At 35.5% G+C, this 20,110-nt stretch overlaps 1 protein-coding gene across 2 annotated transcripts; it reads right to left on the bottom strand.

Annotated features, from left to right (window-relative positions):
* Nucleotides 1-4,641: 4,641 nt before the first annotated feature.
* On the bottom strand, nt 4,642-19,452 carry LOC127084042 (uncharacterized). Of its 2 annotated transcripts, none has more exons than XM_051024413.1 (22): nt 18,241-19,452; nt 17,212-17,327; nt 16,371-16,579; nt 15,825-15,944; nt 15,514-15,642; nt 15,313-15,438; nt 13,871-13,926; nt 13,682-13,781; nt 13,473-13,590; nt 13,170-13,379; nt 12,741-13,077; nt 10,421-10,514; nt 8,446-8,554; nt 7,917-8,188; nt 7,646-7,773; nt 7,280-7,514; nt 6,523-6,711; nt 6,108-6,397; nt 5,737-5,944; nt 5,397-5,639; nt 5,167-5,255; nt 4,642-5,079 (listed from the first exon to the last, which is right to left on the bottom strand). In XM_051024413.1, the coding sequence occupies exons 1-22, from the start codon at nt 19,080-19,082 to the stop codon at nt 4,932-4,934; spliced, it is 4,368 nt and encodes a 1,455-aa protein (XP_050880370.1). In that variant the 5' UTR covers nt 19,083-19,452; the 3' UTR covers nt 4,642-4,931. The 2 variants fall into 2 exon arrangements, with proteins under 2 accessions (XP_050880370.1, XP_050880371.1); XM_051024414.1 differs by having other exon boundaries at nt 17,212-17,332; nt 18,241-18,381.
* Between the last annotated feature and the right edge of the window lie 658 nt (nt 19,453-20,110).

Below are 20,110 nucleotides of genomic sequence, written 5' to 3'. Positions count from 1 at the left end.
TATTTATATGGTGAGAAGCGTGAATTAAATCTCCAATTGAAGCTAAGGAGTCAACAATTGTTCGAACTTTGAGAATAAATTACTTAACAGATGATGTATCAAGAGTTATGGCGTGAAGTTTAACTCAAAGTTATCTTGCTATTGCACGAGTTTGGCACTGGAAATAATTGTACAAGTGATCCCAAAGTTGATGTGCATGGGAGAAAACTAGCATACGCGATAGGATCTCATTTGAAAGTGTTCACGAAAGCCATGATAAAAACATTTGATCCTTCTGAAGCCAAGGCGAATAATTAGAACTCATAATTCCAATACTACGTGCATCATCATCCAAGAGTTGTGGAGGAATTCGAGTGCAAACAACTAAATCAGTGAGATAATGAGCATTAATGTAGGGTTCGATCTATTGACGCCAAATATGAAAATTATTTTCATCAAGTTTATGCGTAACCTTAAGCAAAAATTGAAGACGATGAGAATCATACACAGAGCTCGAGATCACCGGCGCTAGAGCAATGAAGATCTGAGCGAAAGAAAGAAGAGACTGTGGGGAAGGCAAAATCGTAGCCATAGATCTGACCTAGTTTGAACCTAGCGCTCTGATACCATGATAGAAATGGAAATTACTCTTTAACTTTTTCATTTACAACTAACTTTTTATTTCTGAATTAATTAGTTACAAAGATAGCAACTATTTGCTTTTATACATGCCAAATAATTGATCTGTTATAGCAGGTTTTTGGTACACTCAAGCTAACATAAGTCAGTCTTGAGACTAGGAATTTGCTATTTTAACTAACCTACACTTTCCTCTAACTAGTAGTCTTATGGGGTTCAGTGTGGGTCCAATATTTTTGGACCTAACTAGTAATTTTCTTCAATGTATGCAAGATATTCTTCCTTTCCGATACATCGGTTTATTAGTGGGGCATAATCTCTGCCTTCAAGCTACGTGGGATTCGCTAATTAGTCTTATTTTTTTAAGATGTATTTAAAGGTTTGAAAGAAGATATTCAGGACCTAAAGAAGGTTCTTTGGGTATGGCGTGTGGAGTGATTATAAGATTTTCTAGATTAATCAAACCTAAGAGGATGTGTGATCTGGGTGTTCAGGACCTCTGATTGATTAACTTATCTCTTTTGGGAAAATGCGGAAGGAGAATAATCATAGGTGCTTCTCTCATTTTTGGAGTGATATCATATTTGCTACATATGGAACTCATGTTATTTCCTCATTGATGAGAGCTAGGTCCTCTTGTTTCCATTTTACATCCTTTTGATGGAAATGTATGTCTCATCTTGAATTTAAAGCAAATGATTCCTCATATAAGTTTATGGCCATTTAATTAAAAGAGTGAGAAATGGTATCCACCTGACTTTATTTGGATTGGATCCATTTCCCTCAAACATAGGTTCCTTTGACTATTAATGATCTCTAACCATCGGGATCAGTCTGTAGAAGGACGGGGTTTTGGTTTGGATGGGGGGAGTTTTTTTGTATGAGCGTGAGGTGGTTGTTATTTTAACATTATTTAAGGATCATCTCTCTCCCTATATGGGGATAAGTGGTAGTAATGACATGCTAACAATGGGGTATTTTCGATAGGTTCGACTTATTCTGCCCTTTTGCAGCAAAATCTTTCCACTGGTCTCCCTTCGCTTAGTGAGGATTTGATTATCTCTATTATCTGAGTTAGTTAGACTTCGCCTAAAGTGGATATGTTCTCTTGAAAAAATTTGCAAGATAAAATCCCTACTAGAAAGAGTTTGTGTAAGCATAGGGTTGTAGTTGATTCGAATGGGATTCTTATGTTGTTTGTAAGAGTTGGTGAAGTCTAATTATATTGTCTAAAGGATTTAAAAATTCTAAAATTATATTATTTTTCTAGGTTGGTCAATTAATGTGAATGATCTAGAAGATAAAATAATTTTCTAACTTAAAATAAATAGTATATCTTATTTTTCTTATAAATAGAATCAGAGAAAATATCTTTGTATATCTATAAATGTATTTTCTATACATGACTTGATTACTCTATCATCCATCATAATCAATAATAATTTGAGAGATTTTAACATTTTTCTTGTAGTGGAAATATGTCGCAACCAATAATGAAAGAGATCAGTTGAACTCACCACAGTCGCATCAGTTCACTCTTTCTTTGTGAGTGTATTGTTGGTAAAACTATGACAAGCTCGCTATTTTCTTTTTCTCACAGGTAAAGGATGGGTTGAGATTTTTCGTCATTATCCACTATCCACCCTTACCGACAACATACACCAGTGTTGCTACCACTTACAATTTGATACTTCTAAGAGTTTTAAAAATATATATTACAAATATGTAATTTGTGTTTAAATTTAAACCTGATAATACACCATCATAAAATCCAGTATTCCGTACAAGACAATAAGTAATACGGAGTACTTAGAAAACAATTATTTAGAGCACTTTTAACTAAATGTACATGAATTATAGTAAAAAAAACCCACATTTATAATTAAATTCAGTTTATAATAACTATTTCAATAAAAATATAATTTATAATCAATTTTTGTTTATAAACGAGTTTAAAATCAATCTATAATTATAAACCAATTTATAATTTCGGACAAAAAATAATTATTTTTTAAAATGTTTTAATTTTAATTTTTCAGAAAAAAAGTCATAATAGTTTTATTTGGGAAAATAAAAAGTTCAAAATAAAAAATATATTTGTTTTCAATTCAAAAAGTTTTAGAATAATAAATTTTAAAATTTTAGGAGAAAAAATTTCATAAAAAAAATTTTATTCCAAAATTTTTATTTTTCAAAAATAAAATATATTTCCAGAATTTTTTTATTTAAAACACAATAAGTTTTTATTTTTCTGAAAAATATTTTTTTTCTTTCAAATTAAATTATATTTTTTTAATGAATATTTATTTTAAAAAATAAAATAAAATAATTTTATAGAATACAAAATATTTTTTTTCAGATTTTATTTCTAAAAAAAACTATATTTTTTTATAATTTAAATTTAAATTTTCAATACAAACTCTTCTTTTTTTCATAATTATAAATATTTTTTAATTTTAATTTTTTTATTTTCACTCAACAATTGTTCTTTTTTTATTAAAAAAAGTTATTTATATAATTAAAACAGTTTATAAAATAAAATAGATTATAAAAAATTATTTATATAATTAAAACAGTTTATAAAAAAAAACGGATTATGAACCATTTTTAAATGAAATTAAAATTATTTGACTTAAATAATTCAATTTTTTAATGTAATCTAATTTAATAATATAATTTAATTAACTTACAGACTCCTACTTTTACCAACCTTGTGTAAAAATCAGATTTTTTTACGTTTTCATCTAAAAAAGTTCAAAAAAGATTTTACACCAAAAATTTTAAAATGTAAGTATCACACCTTTTGTTAAATATAAACTACCGAAATGTTAAGAAACATTTCATTTTTACACCGTAATGTCAAGAAACAAGTTTTTCTTAAAATTATATATGAACTACCGAAATTTCATTTTTGTTCAAATTTTCTGTATAAAATGAAACATTTAAAATTTTCAATAAACGTTTTAAGTTCATAAATTTTAGAATTTCCAATATATCAAAAATCATAAATACACTAATAGAAATTTAATGTACCAGAAATTCCGATATTCCTTATAAAAATTTCGTACAAGAAATTGTTTCAAATTTTTTTAGGAACAGTTTTAGAATTATTAAACTATAAGGGTGCCAGGTTTAATCTGGAGATGTCTGAATTCTCAAAACCAACAGGGTCCATAGATTATATACCTCACCCTAGTATGTTGCCTACTCATATTTTTAGTTTAAAAATAATATTTTCCTTATTGCCTACTTACAAAAGTAACTTATGATATTGAAAATGTCTACTTTTTAAGAAAAGACCTTGATCAAAGTCAGGAACTGCTTAGGTAAACCATTAACAAATAACTGTTTTTTGACAACTTTTTAAAATTGATGGTATAAAAGTTACGACATTATGTTTTGATTATTTATACATTACAGGTATTATACATTACAAAAGCTGTGTATCAATTTATACTTATAATGTATAAATAATACATGTTTATTCATAAAACAAAGTACTAATAGTATAAAGATTCACTCGGCTATTGTTGTCTTACTTGACGTGCAACAAAATACGGAAATCAGTAGCATGGCCAGAAAACTACTACAATTCATATCAAAGATACTATCAATCTATCATTATTTTTCTGAGATGAGATTTTGTTCAGTCAAATGCTAACACCTTGTTTCAACTCAACTATTAGTTGCGACAAAAATGTAAACAAAATATCCTGACTTTTCTTGGAATTTAACAAAATTTATACCAATTAGCATGCATTATCATCTCATAATTATAACACAAGATTCGTGAACATTGTAGTAACTTAAATAGATTAAAAGCTGATAGCACAGAAAATAAACAAAGCAATTAACCGAGGCCTTTTTAAATACAGATTCGAGACAGAGACACGACCGCTAAATTATATCAGCCCTACATCCTTTTATCATTTCCAATATTATTTTAACGGAAACATAAATTACAAAAACGTAATTTGAATCAAAATAATAAGCCTACGCCCAAATCCTCACTAGTGCAAAATATATTCTGAAGAGTACTTAATTGCTTGATTGATACTTACAAATTAGATAATTCAAGGCGAAAATGGTTTAATTTTTAGAAAAACTATTGATCTTTAGGTGTTACAGTAACAATTACCTCTACAACATCTACTTTGGGTTTTGTAGTTCTATTTTGCCCCACCTCAAGTTTTTCTATCATCTCTATGTGTCAATCTTTGACCTATTCTAGACGTACTCAAATCGAACATATGATGGATCAAAAAGAGGAATGGGGGAAAAGTTAATGTTGAATATATGCTGTGAACATACCATCATGACTGCCAGAACAGCTCAAAATCGTTACTATACAAGGAACGGTCTTGAATTTCCAGATTGGCAACATGCCAATTAATGAGTTGAGATTGGAATAACTTACACAAAACCAGTCCGGCTGGAAAAATCCACCATTCATTGTCATCCCTGCACACCAAATCAGTTAAATAAATAAATAACTAGGCAGATATTCCCAAATAAAGCATATCTTATTGAAGCTAGGAATACCCTTACATGATATTCCAAGGCTGAATGCTGGGTTGTCTTTTGCTGGAAGAGGATTGAGAGTTGTAATGAATATATCCACATAGAAATGCAACCACCTGGTGATAAGAAAGTAACACAAAGTCACAAATTAAAAAAATAAAACCCATATAATTGTATTTCACCCTAGTAAGCGGAAAAATCCATTTGTCTGACGGGGAAAAAAATACCAATCAGTTAAAATTTGATAGAAAACTCACAACATTTATAAAGGACGTAAGGTTCCACAGAGCATAGAGACGTGCAAGGCCTGCAGAACGCCTTGGTCCATGACTAAATAGAGCATTGATTCCAACAGGAAATGGGAGAAGAATGCCAAAAGGTAATATAAACAATACAAGAAATACATCCACCAAAGAAATTGAGTACAACTGAAGCAGGGTAAGTAATACTAAACTAAAATCTCCTAGAAGCAACATTGAGATCACTAAACCAACAAGATCCTGCAGTCACCATAATAAAGGAAAGGGGAAAGTCAGTTCTCAAATAATGCAAGCACCAAAACAGCTTAGTCTGCAAAATCATCATTACAAGATATACCTGATGCCCAACAGGTTTTGTATTCTGAAGTATAAAAGAGAGAAGATAAAAGATATCTCTCTTCTCGTCAAGCATTTGCAAATTGTTTACATCTAAAGAAACTCCTTGTATCTTTCGCCTCAAACAATTGTTCTCAATTCTTCCACCAGGACTTAAGTCAGCTCTACTTGCAAGCCCCGAGTGATGTTCCCTTTTAACAGTCGGAACTCTGAAAACCAATATAAACCAAAGCATTAAAAAAATCATGTATCATACAGAAAGCCAGACCACAAATCTCTAAGTCATTTATCAGCACATCATGTTCACTGTTTCTCATTAAGATTGTTGGAAAACAATTTGGTAACATGTCATAAGTATAAGGGATTAATTACCGTGATGTTTCCTCAGTTCTTAATGCTCCATCAATACTTCCTCTAGTGTCCTGATAAACTCCTTCTTCGAGAGCATAAACCACAAGCCCATACTGGCCATAGCGAATACTGGTAGCCTCAAACCATGCAAGATCAACACGTACACCATGGACGCTCAAAGCAGGATTGGCATGAGTCTCAAGCCATCTGACAACGGGTCGTAATGTTACCCTTAGCCGTCCATGGCGCACTAACCGCAATTGTGCATTCAGCCCAGCAACCAATCGATACCATGTCGTAGGCTGAACTGACTGCGAAAAAGATTAAACATGTATGGATGAGTTCCCCAACAGTGGAACAAATCATAACATGTTATACATGTATCTAAGTGTGTCTGTATACATAACATTGTGATCACAAAATCAAACAAACAAACCTGACTCATAAGGCTAGTAAGGATATTATCATTGTGAAGGGTAAATGGAGCCATATAACTTCCATCACCACCAAAAAGCAATGTCATTGGGAGCCTTTCATATAATCGAGGAGGCAGGTCTGTTCTCTTTTCATCCCCACCAAGAAAGAAGTCCACATACGCAAGCATCAAGTCAGAAGTCGCATTTACCTACATAATTTTACGAGTCAATTAAGATTCTACACACATTAAAAACCCTAATCTACTTTGACTTCAGTTGATATTAAAAACTGCATAGCTATCTAAAGGAAGTTTTATTAATAATAAAAAAAACTCTTGAATTCAAAATTACAACAAAAACCTGAAGATTGTATATGATATCAATAGATAAGGCAGGGCAAAAAAGAATAATAAAATGTTAATATGGCATCGGCTATCAGCATGCCCTGATAGATTTGTATCGATGATAAATCTTGTCTGTCTAAGCAAGAAGTGATATCATTTTATCAAAAACAGTGATGCAATAAAATAAATGGCATTGGATATGGTAATCATACCACCAACGCTGCATGATATTGATTTAAAGCAAACCCTTCACTCAACATGAATCCGGTGACCCACACTTAATAAACGCGGTGTTTATATTTGACCATATACGCGCTTTAGATTCAGATCAAGAGATGCATCTAAACCAACACAACTAACTAAAAAAACGAAAAAATTGAATTTCAAATATTTCATTGTCCACAGGCTAAACATGCATGTCAACATGTCAAACCTTTATCCCTTCATAGAGAGCTCGTGATCGGCAAGAACGAAGGCAAGCATGGTCATACTCTGATCGAACAAATTCACGCAATCGTTGCAACTTCAATCTCCTGCGCCAATGTTGCCATGAGCATGCAAGTGGATATCCAATAACAGAGAGAGCGCTAAATATCACTCCCTCCCACCATTGATAAGCTGCTATAGCATTAATCTCATCCACAAATGTATTGAATGCACTCTCATAGCTGCCACATCAAATAATAAAAGATTTCCACCTCAATATCATGATCAAATAAGTTAATCAAATAAAAAAAATAACAGCTATAAATTTCAACCAAGGAATCCACAAATGATCAAACAAAAAAAATTTACTTACACAATATCATGTATTTGTTCTGAAGGTGTATGTGGCAGATGCCAGGGTTCACTGAAAGTATTAGGTCCAATGAAGTACATTCTATGAACATGACTCTGAGACTCCTCAACTCTATTTGTCTCTAAGACCTGGTCATTGCACAACAAACATGGTTATGCCATTGACACTTATTCCTCAAAGAAAACAAAATATCCACCGGTAAGGGGCCTGATCATCATGATTATTAACAAATCAAAACAAGGAAACCAAAAAGGAACTAAAAGTCAGAAACCTCATTCAGCGACTCCAAGAAAGGGAAGGAATGATCTATTTGAGAACCATGTTGCGTGGGTGCTGGGCCTGGTAGTTCATCAACACCAACAAATTTCATCCTTGCAACACTAAGCACCAAAGCTAAGAGGACCAAGAGACCCGTAAGTAAAAGACCAAATAACCAAGGTCCACCAAATGTGTAAATTAACTCTTCAAGAGCTGTAAAACAGTCTGGCATGTGATATCGGTCTGAAACGCATTGGTAAGGGCAAGGGGTTTCAGTAATGCCGCCTGCACATAAGGACATGAATACAATTTATGCATAGTTATACCAGATATACTATAATCGGGATCAGAATCACACAACTACCCATCTCCACTCAAAAAAGAAAATAATAAGCAATTAAATTATACAAATCCACAATCATAAAATATGCAAGAATTATGGCTCAATCCTTCAGCTTTCATAATATAACTTTTAAATTGCATTATATTGAAGACTCTGGCATGCGTGCTTAACTAATCATTTATTAATTTCTAAAATCTACCTCTAACCGAAATATAAACAGCACGATGAGGAAGCTCGTGAACCGGACAAACTTGACAAAGTGAACTATCAGATCCAGTAGCATTCTTGTAAGTGCCTGCTGGACATTCCTGGAGCCATGCAAAAATAAAGTCCGAGTAAAATAAAATAAGCAGAAACATTAATAGTCGCCAAAAAAAATGGAAAAAGAATATAGCACAGACAGAGGGAAAAGAAAGCTCCTAATAGTAACCCACGACACTCAGGATGAAGGGATGCCAATCAGGTTGCTCACCAGCAACAAATCAGGGTAGGGGGTACCCTTAACAATGTGAGTTTAAAGTAGTCAAATCAGAATAGGCTACTGCAACATGTGTGCACGAAAATAAATAAATCAAGTTTTTGTCTTTTAAACACGTATTGCCAATACACTATGCAAATAATAAATAAATAAAACAAATCACAGTAAGGCTCGTTGAACTTCCAAAATCAAAGCTAAACAAGTCAAACAAGATATATCTTTGTTTGCAAAGTGTAAAGTATGTGTGAGTGTGACAAGAGGTCTAAGCAAAGACAGGTTGCTGGCTAGGAACTAGGTGTGTGATTATAGATCTTTGGCTTTTTTAAGCATTCCTCCTCCCATCTTATCTTTCTCCACCCAAGAATCAGCAGTCCACTTCTTTCTTAGTCATCTGCAGTCAAACCCAGAACCCCCAACTTCAATCACTACTAGCATGTTACTAGTTCCTAGGCATGCATTTGGTTTATAATTGATTAGTCACACATAAGGAACCTTCTGCCACAACATCTTTAAGCTTGTTTCCAATCTTGCTAGCATGCACAGACATTTTTGAAGTACAGCTTTAACTAGTCGTTTAGTTTAACCAGTTGTATGCCAATGCATTGCTTGGACGACGACAACTAGGAATGCCATACTGTTATATGTTTGGAACAGGGTGCAGTCAACAGAAAAATAATGGACAGTATACTCTAGGAGGAAGTCGAGACAATGAAAAGAGGAGTTATAAAGTTGTTAGGATTGAGATCTTGCATAAGAACGGGAGCGGGTAGTAAGATCGAGAGGGGCTAGCAAGATCGGAAAACATAAGACCATAACAAAGGTAGTAAGATTCTATTATTTGAAACAAACCCTAAGGCCGAGATGTCTACTCTCTAAACCCTAAATCTAACACTTCATCATTCCAAAAGGCATACCGTCACCGCCATCAAACCGTAATTGGTGTGCCTCTGCACCTTGTCATCCTTATCCTTCATTTCTTAATTCTTTTTACTCATTTCTTCACGCCTTGTGATGGTGGTAACCAGAAAACAGAAGATCGTGGTTAGAAACGACCTGGATCACACAGAATCAGTTATTACATGCTCTTTCAACAACTTGGTTACGATTTTGCAGCAATCTTGCTTAATCTTGCTACAGTACACGATTTTGCATTCGATTCAGATTGCTGGGGGTGACTGAGATCGCAGAATAATACAATTTTAAGATCGAGATCGAGATCTTGACCACCTTAAGTTATTAGCATAAGATTAAATCATGCCTATATTAGTTTTTCAACATAGTCGGTCCCAAGCCCCGGTAACAGGAGAGGGTTATTTTGTGTTAGGCAGTCGACAACCAACATAAAACTTTGTCGAATCTCAATGGCACGGATCAAATACGTAGACAGTTAAAGAACTTAGTGGGAAGTCGTTGGTTAGTGTAACAAGAGAGTAACGAATATTTAAGGTTAGCAAGGAATTCAGAAAAGGGTAGGCTGTTCATTTGCATATAGCCGAGTGGTCATTTCTAGTGCAAGCGTTATACATTTAGAAAGTAGTTATATACATTGTGCTGCCCCTAATGGCTAATACTTTATACTTGGTACCATTCATAAAGGTCATATTCACAAAAGAACTCGTGAACAGAAACTGGCTAGAACATTAATTAAATATGGAATTATAACATAATTGGGGAGTTTGAAAATATATTTGTATACCTCACAAAATGTACCGTAGAGTCCTTTGGGACAAGCCTTCCCAGATATTGTTCCATCTGCTCCAGAGCCACCCAAGCCTTTACCCTTCCCTCCCCTATAATAATCAGATAAAAAATGAAGTTCAGAAATTACCATTATACATATATGAAAAGTGTAGAACTGCAAATGAAACCCAGAGGGTCAAAATAAAAAACTTCAAGGAAATATGATGATAGTTATGTGCAAAATAGGAGATTTGCTATAGTCACAGGAGTTTGGGGGCAGCAATCACCCCGTGGGGCTGAACATAGTTGCATTCCACTCCTCACCAGAAGCATTTGTGATCATGACAGGAGACAGACTGTTAGGATCCCACATTGCCCATATAGGCTACCCAATAAGAATGTGTATGTTAGAAAGGCTAGGCAGGGTATAAATAAGAATTGACAGCACTGATATTCATTCACTCATTTTGTAAAGTGTAACAAACTGTTATTACAATTGAAAAAGGGTTTCCCTTTGAGAGAATAATAGAAAACTCTGTTATTCATTGGTTCTTTCTCTTTTCTTGTTCTTTCTTTCTCTCCTCCTTGTTCTTGTTTAACTCTTCAAATCCCTAATAACTCAAGTTCTACCAGACATTATCATTATCGTATACAAATTACTTTTTTGGGATAAATATATAAAAGCTAAAAGTTTCAACTTTTCAACAAAGTGAAGAAAAAACAAGGTATCTTACTGAACTCTGACCCCCAAGAACAAGATAAAATGTTAACACTCAAAACGATAAATACAAAATAAGCTGAGATTTACCTAACTTGAACATTTCAGGATTTTTTTAGTAGAGCACAGTATTTTATGGTTTGGTTTAAAGGGCCTAGCAAAATAGAAAGGTCAAAGGTACTTACTAACTGAGCCATTATCATGTGTGGCTGGAGCAGGATGTACACATCTTTATCAAGAACAGTTATAATTTGACTCTCACTTACAAGTTCTTCCCATGGTTGTTTTAAAGGAAACATCCATCTCTGATATGCAAAGATAATCGTCAGCCACGCTGCTTCCCAGTTTCTTTCTTTACTTTTGCATTTCCAGCAGTTAAGGATGTCTTATCATTGTTCTGGTTGTAAAAATTATTATTTTACTTCTTTTACTGACAGGAAAAAGAACGTTTACTAGCAGCCTTCCCATAAAACTATTATTCCTCTGGAACATGGTTGTCGTGATCGCACTCCCAAGGTCGTACATCTTACGAGCCGGAAACCATCCATCGCTTTAAGTGACACAAAGACCATGGATTTGGATGGAGCGTTGAGAGCGTAGAGGAAGATCGTTAAATCATGGGATCGTGAGGTCCTAACTATCCATTTTTTATTTTTACCCATTTCAACCCGGTCATTAATAATTGGATATGGCCCAAAATCTGACCCAGTAATTAAACCCTGACGGCTGCGCTCACATATTTTAGGGTTTGGGGACTTGGAATGTTTTAAATGAGTTTTTGAGAAGAGCAAAAATACTGATCATGAAAGCTGCACAGCCACAAAAGCCATTGGAACTCTGAGAACAAATTCTGTATCGATAAATTATACCATGAATGAACCTTCATCTATCTTTTCTATAAATTTAAATCAAATCCTTCTATTTTTCTCATCTTTCCTATCACTGCTAAATGATATATTTTGGATAATATATGAGTTAAGATGGTGTTTTAGATGATGTTTATTAGAATATGTTTGAGACAATTATGTTTTTGTTGTTTAGAATATTATGCTCGAGGAAATTATGTTTTTTTGGATTGAATATTTGCTATTGATAATTAAGTTAATGAGTTAACTAGGAAATATTCAATAGCAAATATCCTAACGATCCTATGATTTACACTTTTTCCATATCCTAACGATCTTTATCAAGATCCGATCTTGACAACCATGCTCTGGAAGGATGCCTATCTAAGATGTTGTTTCGTGGTAAGGCAAGTAATGAAAATCTATTGCTTCGGATATGCACAGGCAGAGGATAAATACAAAACAGAAAACAAAAGAAAACTAATTCAGTGGCAACTAAAACTGTTGGCTTCAAAAATCTAGCAAATATATCAACAAACGCTGGCGGCCATTTATTTTTGAAAAATGAAGGCAGCTACAGTGGTAGGGGGAAAAAGAAACAAAAAAAAAACATTCTACAAGATCATACTCTAGTAAATAGGAAGTAAGTAGGAACCGTTATTAAGGCACCACAACAAAGGTCTTTTTGCAGGCTTACTCGCAGCCAGGTATATAAAGCATTTTTAGCTTCAAATAAATCTTATAATTACAACAAAAGATTATTGTAGACATACCCAGACTGAATGTCTCCTTTCACAGTAGCAATGGGCTGATAAACATCTCCAGTAGGAATGTTAGACCAATGAAAATGAATTCTTCCTCCGCCTCCACCGCCACCTCCACTAATACCGCTATATCCCCCAATGCTAGAAAGAATAGCTGATTCATCAATGGCAAGGCTATGGAGAAACAATAGAATAGTGCCACCAGATCCACCTCCAGGGCTTCCAGTAAAATTATCAAAAATAACAAATTTTCCCCTTCTAATTGCTGGATCAAAATCCTCTCCATCGGCATTTACAGAACCTTTGATTGACAAACTTGACAAAGGGTGTTCTAATGATCCAATTACTGATATGACACAGGAAAGAAAATTAAGGGGAATAACAGTAATTAACATCTGTTATTAAAAAAATAATGTGTTGGCTCAAACATAAGCTTACCTATGATACCACCCCCAGCTGTGGTACCAGTTGAGCTTCCATTTCCACTTCCACTACCAAGTTCACAGGGCAAGTCTGGATTTCCATATGAGATGCCACCCTTAACACAATAGTCGCTGGAACATGCTTTTCCACCTTTACCGCCATGCCCACCACCACTGCAAATACCATTACTTAGAATATTTCCATGACCCAGACCACCAGTACAACCTGCAAAAATATTATTTTTAAACAAAATCAGTGTAAGAAATGTATAGTCGAGAAAAAAGTGACAACAACCACTTTGCCAACCAGGAAGCATACCCATTCCAGAGGCAGATATTGTTCCAGAAGATTCGATACTTATTGTCCTTGCCCTATGAAAATGAACAACAGAACCTTTTATAAGGCCTTCAACAAGGACATCCTCAACGCGGCAGATCTAGAAAAGCAACATGGAGAATGCTTAAGTTCAAACAATATATGTGCAAGCATAACGAAAAAATTTAAGTGATCAAAACTTCAACATGTACCTGAAGTGTAAAAGACAAGGATGAGTTCACATTGCAATCTTCAGGAGGGTGAAGTAATTCATACGGGCATTCTTTGTTGTCACAGTGAAGTTTTGGAGTACTGTCAATCATAAGAGCATAGAAATTCAGCAGAACTAGAAACTAAGATGAGAGGTCACCAAATAATGATTTGACAAGAACCAAACATACACATCATCAGTTGTTGCATTCTCCAATGGACCGCGCAAGACAGATCCAGGCCCAACCTATAACGAAATGTCAAAAGCAAACTCAATTTAAAGGTAAGAACAAATAAAACTCAACCCAAATACAAGAACATATATAATTACCACAAATCATAATGGCGAAGAGAAAATTGAGAATAATCAAATCAAAATTCATGAGAAGTGAGAACGGAAAACATTAGGAAGAGTACAAAAGAAACGGAAAACAGTCCACCGGGTACAGAGTGTGGAACAAGGGGGCCAAAACTCAGTATGATATTTTTCTGACAGTTTCTTCTTTCATTGGTCTTTAAGCACAACAAATTAGCCGTTTCTAGGAATTATTTATACACATGTTCTGGGAGGCATAGAGAGGAAAAACATTTAATAATGATGAGCTTTGTGTCCATTGGTTTGGGAAAAAATTTGTAGCATGATGGTTGAAAACTTTGTAGTGGTTTGTTGACCTTAGATCTGTATGTGAGAGGATTGTCTCGATAGCTTCTGTTTGGTGTTCAGATCAAGGTTTCTGGCGATTTATCTGTGTGATAAGATTGTCTCCAACTGCTAAGTTTTACAGAACTTGTTTCTAACCAGAAGAAAAACTCCCTTGTATCATGTCATGCTACTAAATTAATCAACTGATTTGAGCCAAGAGTTAAATGACTGGGATTTAAACTCTGGTGAAGGAGAAAAATACTAACATATCTACTAATATACTAACATTTGCCTATCTGAACTAATAATAACTGAAGAAAACGAGAAATAACATTCAATGAACTTTAAATCTATAGAACCAGATTGGTGACAACAGGGGCAGAGCCAGGATTTAATAGCTGGGGGGAGACTAGTGAGTAATAGCACCGTTGGCTTGGGATTAGTGATATAGGATGTGGTTGAGGAGGTAAAATTGCAGAGGAGAGGAGAAAGCACATATAATGCTGATAAAGAATGAACTAAGTGAAAAAAACTCAAATATACAACAGATTTGCACCAGTTTTTTTATAAAAAATCAACCTCAAATGATGTGATATATGTTCAGTTCTATGTAGTATTTTAAACACATCCTTATAACACCATTGTGACTGCATTAGAATGACAGGTTCTCTATCTTTGATTTCTTTGTCCGGTAATAGAATCACATGTCCCAAAACACTATTTTCATAGGCATTAATTGCAAAGATTGACCACTGCATAGACCATGAAAAGTGCTATCAAGCCATGCTCTATTATATGTAGTATGTATGAATTTTTTAAAATAAATCAGCAGAGGTTCAGGCCCCTGTAGAGTTGCACCTGTGTGCTGGGTGAAATGAAAGTGTAATGAAAATAAATGAGTTCCCTTAATTCATTAAACAGATGAATAAAGCAGGAAATTATGCGGGTGTACTATTAAAAAGATCAAACATAAACAAAATATCGTCTCACATGAATACTATAAAATAGGGATAAAACCAAACGCTGTGCTTCAATCCAGTCTCCTGGGCCTGATAAATTCAGTAAACCTTGTCCATGAACTCCAAGGTTAGCATTAGAATGTATCACAGAAGACCCCTGTTAACAAAACTTTGTGTCACATATACCTGTAACAAATGGAATATAATGCATAGGGGAGGAGTTGTTACATACCCTGAGAACAATCAAATTACTAGCCTCAAGCAAAGATGTTGCCACTGTTATATCTTCCCCACATTCTATGAGCATTTTTGAGTTCCACATCAAGAACATTTTTACAGACATGCGTAAAGCTCCATATACCTTTGTACGCAAATTAAGTGTAAGGTTAAAGTAATATAAGAAAACAGTCCACCTATGTTTGATATCATCGGCATTTATGCTTAGTTTTACATCGCAATTTAAAGATGTTGTGGATAGCTGTACTAGAGCTCAAAAATGTATCAACAAGATCTATTAAACAAACGTTCGGAAATTCCAGCTACCTTCATCACAGAATCACTCATCAACAGCTCTTCAGCTAATAACTCAAACTCTGAAGAAGCATAGTGTGGCAGCCCAAAGCTCAGTACCCCACCCTGCAATATACTTATCTGTCCTTGAACCTATATAACAAAGGATAAAAAGGAAGCAATAGTTTAATTGATGCCCACACGTCCCAAAAGAAAACTTCAATACTGATGAAAAATAAGATATGCATGATGCATCAAAATATGGAGGGAAGACGGGAAGTTTACGGTTTTCTGAAAGTATTTGCAAGAAAGGACACGAAGTACAAAAACAAAACTCATCAAATCTTCAACAATTTGGATGAGACAGGAGTGAAAAAAATTTAGGACATAACTAGTGAAAAGAAGAGCATTAAATTCTCCTTTTCAAAGCTTTCCACCTCAATCAACTAATTCAAATGCCTGAATTCTTGTTTTTCTTCGCTAAAAATTTTCATAGGGGAGGTAATCATATACGTTCATGTACTCGCATCTTGATTTTACAAAGGAATTTCAAAATTTATAAATCTGCATTACACAAACCTGAACACGACTCCAAAGCAATGGAACGGTAGCCCTAGCCTTGTTACGGACATAAACATTAGTCAAAAGGGGTTGATAAGGAAAATCCAAGAGAAGTGTCTCTGTGTCAGTTGTCATGTTATAGTTATCGACTATAAGACTTCGAGGAACTGCATCATAAAGAGTCCCGGCTGCCCCTGCATTTTCAGGACAGGCAAAGCTACTACCACCTGAATTAAGGAAATTAATTGGCGGTCAACATAACTGATGATGAATTTGAAGCCAAATCATAGAAAAACACAAAAATAAAGTCGTGTGAAAACTTCAAAATCATCCAATCTGAGGCCAGAGGCCCAGAGAACTGGACTCATCTATTGTCCTGCCTACAAGAGTTGTCCAAAAAGTAGGATACTGGATGATATATCCAAATCCTAGTTAGTTCTAGAATCTAGAGAGCAATATATGCTTTCTTCTGCAATGCCAAGTTAATGATTCATCTTTCATCATAACCATTTGTCTTATCATAAAATAGTGGAAGTTCCTAAATTATGATTCTTTACTATATTATTCAACCAAAAGAGCAATTCATTCGCAAAAAGTCTACTAGATCCTGTGGTTGACTAATTAGAACTAATACAATTCTCTGATAATTCAAACTGCATAATCACTTGGCATCTGTGAGCCCGCTTAGTTATGCAAATATAAGGATCCCCCCCCCCCCCCAACACACATACGAGGTGCCAAAGCACTCTATCACCTAATATATTAGAAAGTTGGCATATGTGAGAATTTAATTAGATGGAATACCTTCTGCAAAGTGTGTTTAGATACATCTAACTAGTGCAAAAGCATAAAACCTCACCGTGGACATAAATTGTGGGCTCATCATGCCTACTGAAAACTTCGACTGAAACTCTGCCACCGCCTCCACCTGCATAACCATTACCTCCACAAGCACTTATCATCCCACTACCAGTCCTGTTCTTTAAAATAAAAAACAGATAAGTGATAAATCATGAAGTCTAGATTCATGAGAAGTCGCTTTAATTGCAATCAAACACAAGAATATTTAAAACATTTGATTGCTGGCTAAATAAATCTAGGCACAAAAATACAGAGAGAAATCAAGTCCTTTGAAATGAAAATTCATAAACCATGATATGGTTTTAGGCCTCTGGCAACACGTTAAAATGCATATGCTAGTACTAATTTATCAAAACAGTGATGATGAGTAGTTGAGGTAATACATAGACAACTGCATCATGGAACATGGCAGTGAGCAAACTACATATACCATTGGTAACAAGAAGAAAAAAGGCTCGGAAACAAGATTTCAAAGAAAACAGATGCAGTAATTTGTATCAGTTATGTCCCCTCAGTTAATCAGTGTTATCAAATAGTGGTGCCATGGCTGCAATGGCGGATATACATGGCGGTTTTGGGGCTCGCCGCAATAGTAAATATCAGCCGATTGTGGGTTTTCCGCCATAATATCCGCTATAACAGCTCACAAAGCAGCCTGTATGGCGGGATTTTGGCTCTCCGCCATCGAGAACACTGGTTAACCACACAAAATCCAGTGATGGCATTCAAAAAGTTAACAAAAGCGCTGATCGTGTGTCTTAACTTCAAAAAGAAAAACTGCAATTGAAACCGTGATTAAAATAAGAAAGAAACATATATGGAATGAGAATAAGCTAAAAAGTAAAAAGTTCGGAGGAATCGTCTAAGAGCCGAGGATGACGAATCCAAATTGAATATCCAAACTGCAAACAAGAGATCATATAGCAATAGTAACTACTAGAATAGAAAGATGATTAACTAATTCATAGTAATCAATACTATGCTTGATATAACCAAATAAGAGCCACACAAAAAAAATAACTATTACATTCTATAACCCTTGATGTAGATGCTGCCACCGGAGCCACCTCCACCCTTGGTCCCTCCATCACCCCCATCAGCCAAAAGAGTTGCATTCATCTCAATAACTTTATAAACAACCATGCTCACAATCCCCCCACCCAACCCACCATAGTCACTCTCCTTGCTTGTGGACGCACCGCTGCTCCCAAAACTATCTGGTTGCTGCAGCGAAGCCCAAGAATAGGCGTCCCCTCCCCAAAAATCCTCAGGGAGCTTTGTTGTGTCCACCAGACAGCTGGCACCCCTCCCTCCATGGCCCCCACCACCACCGGTAGCCCCGTGAGGAGTTCCACTCGTCTGAGGCGGAGGCGGCCCGGCCATAGCCGTCGTGTTCACCACGGAAAAATTCCCAAAAACAGCATTCTCTGCTCCCAACCCAAAAGCTCCGGCGAGAATAGACGAGTTGTCACCTAAACTAAAATTACCAGTAACATTGACGGTAATCATGCACCCAGGAATCTCACAATGAAACCGCACCCCAGGTAGGATGTTAAAATTTCCCTTCCCTGCTACATACACGTCGCGAGTGAGGTTTGCATCGTTCGCAATATTACACGTCGTGTCCAGAGAACCAACCCCGCCGAGATCGTCCACGCACGACACCGATGGTGGATGAGGCGGTGGCGGAGGCGGAGCCGGCGGAGAGTAATCCTGATGAAAAAGGTTCCAATCGAAATCAGTTATAGAAAAGTCACGCTCCAACTCGTTGCTCTTCGATTCATCGCAAACACAGTCTCTCGCGAAGACGAAAACCGCAACTGCGAAGACAGCAAAGAAACGGAGGCCCCGGAAACAAAATCGAGCCATTCACCGGCGGCAATAGAAGTCATTACACTGAGGGAACTGAGATTCGGATGTCAGAAGTGAAATTCGATTCAGAAACCAATGCAACAAACCTCGCGGTCACCATGAAGAACCAAGAGGATGAAAAACCCTAATCTCTGTATACGTACGGAAATTCAATCTCACTGAAAACCCTAGAAATCTACAATCTCAGAAACGCACGAGGAGAAAGATCGAATTGAATCAGAGAGAAGAAAGAACCACGATGTTCGTAGAGTAAGCTTTATTTAATTCTGGTGCTAAAGGAGAAAAGGGATTTCTCGTATACGGAAAGGTTCACGTGAGCTTCGGCATTTTTCTATTTTGATCTTGGTTTCATGATTTTGATTGGGTGAATCGTAAGAATTACTGAGGAGTTCACCGTAGGGGATAATTATCTTGTAGAATTACCGAACCTCACGCCGCTTTAAAGGAGCGTCAGAGACACACATTTCTAATTAACCAAAATAATTAATGAATGAAAGTTACGAAACAGTACATGTGGAATGTGAAAGTGAGTAAGGGTATGAATGGTAGGTTATTCGTTGCGTGGACTTTACGCTCTGCCCGCGGTCAGGGTAAGGCGCGTGTCAGAAAAAGACAAGAAGCATGGAATGAGCCACCGTCACCTGACCTGACGAATAAGGTGTCGACAGCCGTGACGGATGTTGTGTTTGATTTATCTGCGAAAATTTTGGAAGCGGTGTTGTAATGCTAAATCCAAAATATTAGTAATATTTTTTAAAAAAATGTGTATTTAATTGTTCAAAGTTTAGATATTAATAAATAAATCTTAATATGTGCTTGAAAGTATGGCTTGAAAGTATGCGGAATTGCTTTTTTTCACAAGGTCTAACCATGCTTAGAAATCTCAAATGTCATCTCTGTCAAATTACGCAACCATATCTCTAATATTTTAATTTTTCTAATCACGTATATCACTTTACATTGACCTAGTAATGAACTAATGTGGATTGATGGACTTAATTAAGACTAAATGAGAATACTAATGC

This window comes from Lathyrus oleraceus, chromosome 5, assembly GCF_024323335.1.
Source record: "Lathyrus oleraceus cultivar Zhongwan6 chromosome 5, CAAS_Psat_ZW6_1.0, whole genome shotgun sequence".
In the NCBI taxonomy this organism is placed as follows: domain Eukaryota; kingdom Viridiplantae; phylum Streptophyta; class Magnoliopsida; order Fabales; family Fabaceae; genus Lathyrus; species Lathyrus oleraceus.
The sequence above is the reverse complement of the archived record's forward strand: the minus strand, read 5'-3'. Positions and strand labels throughout refer to the sequence as shown.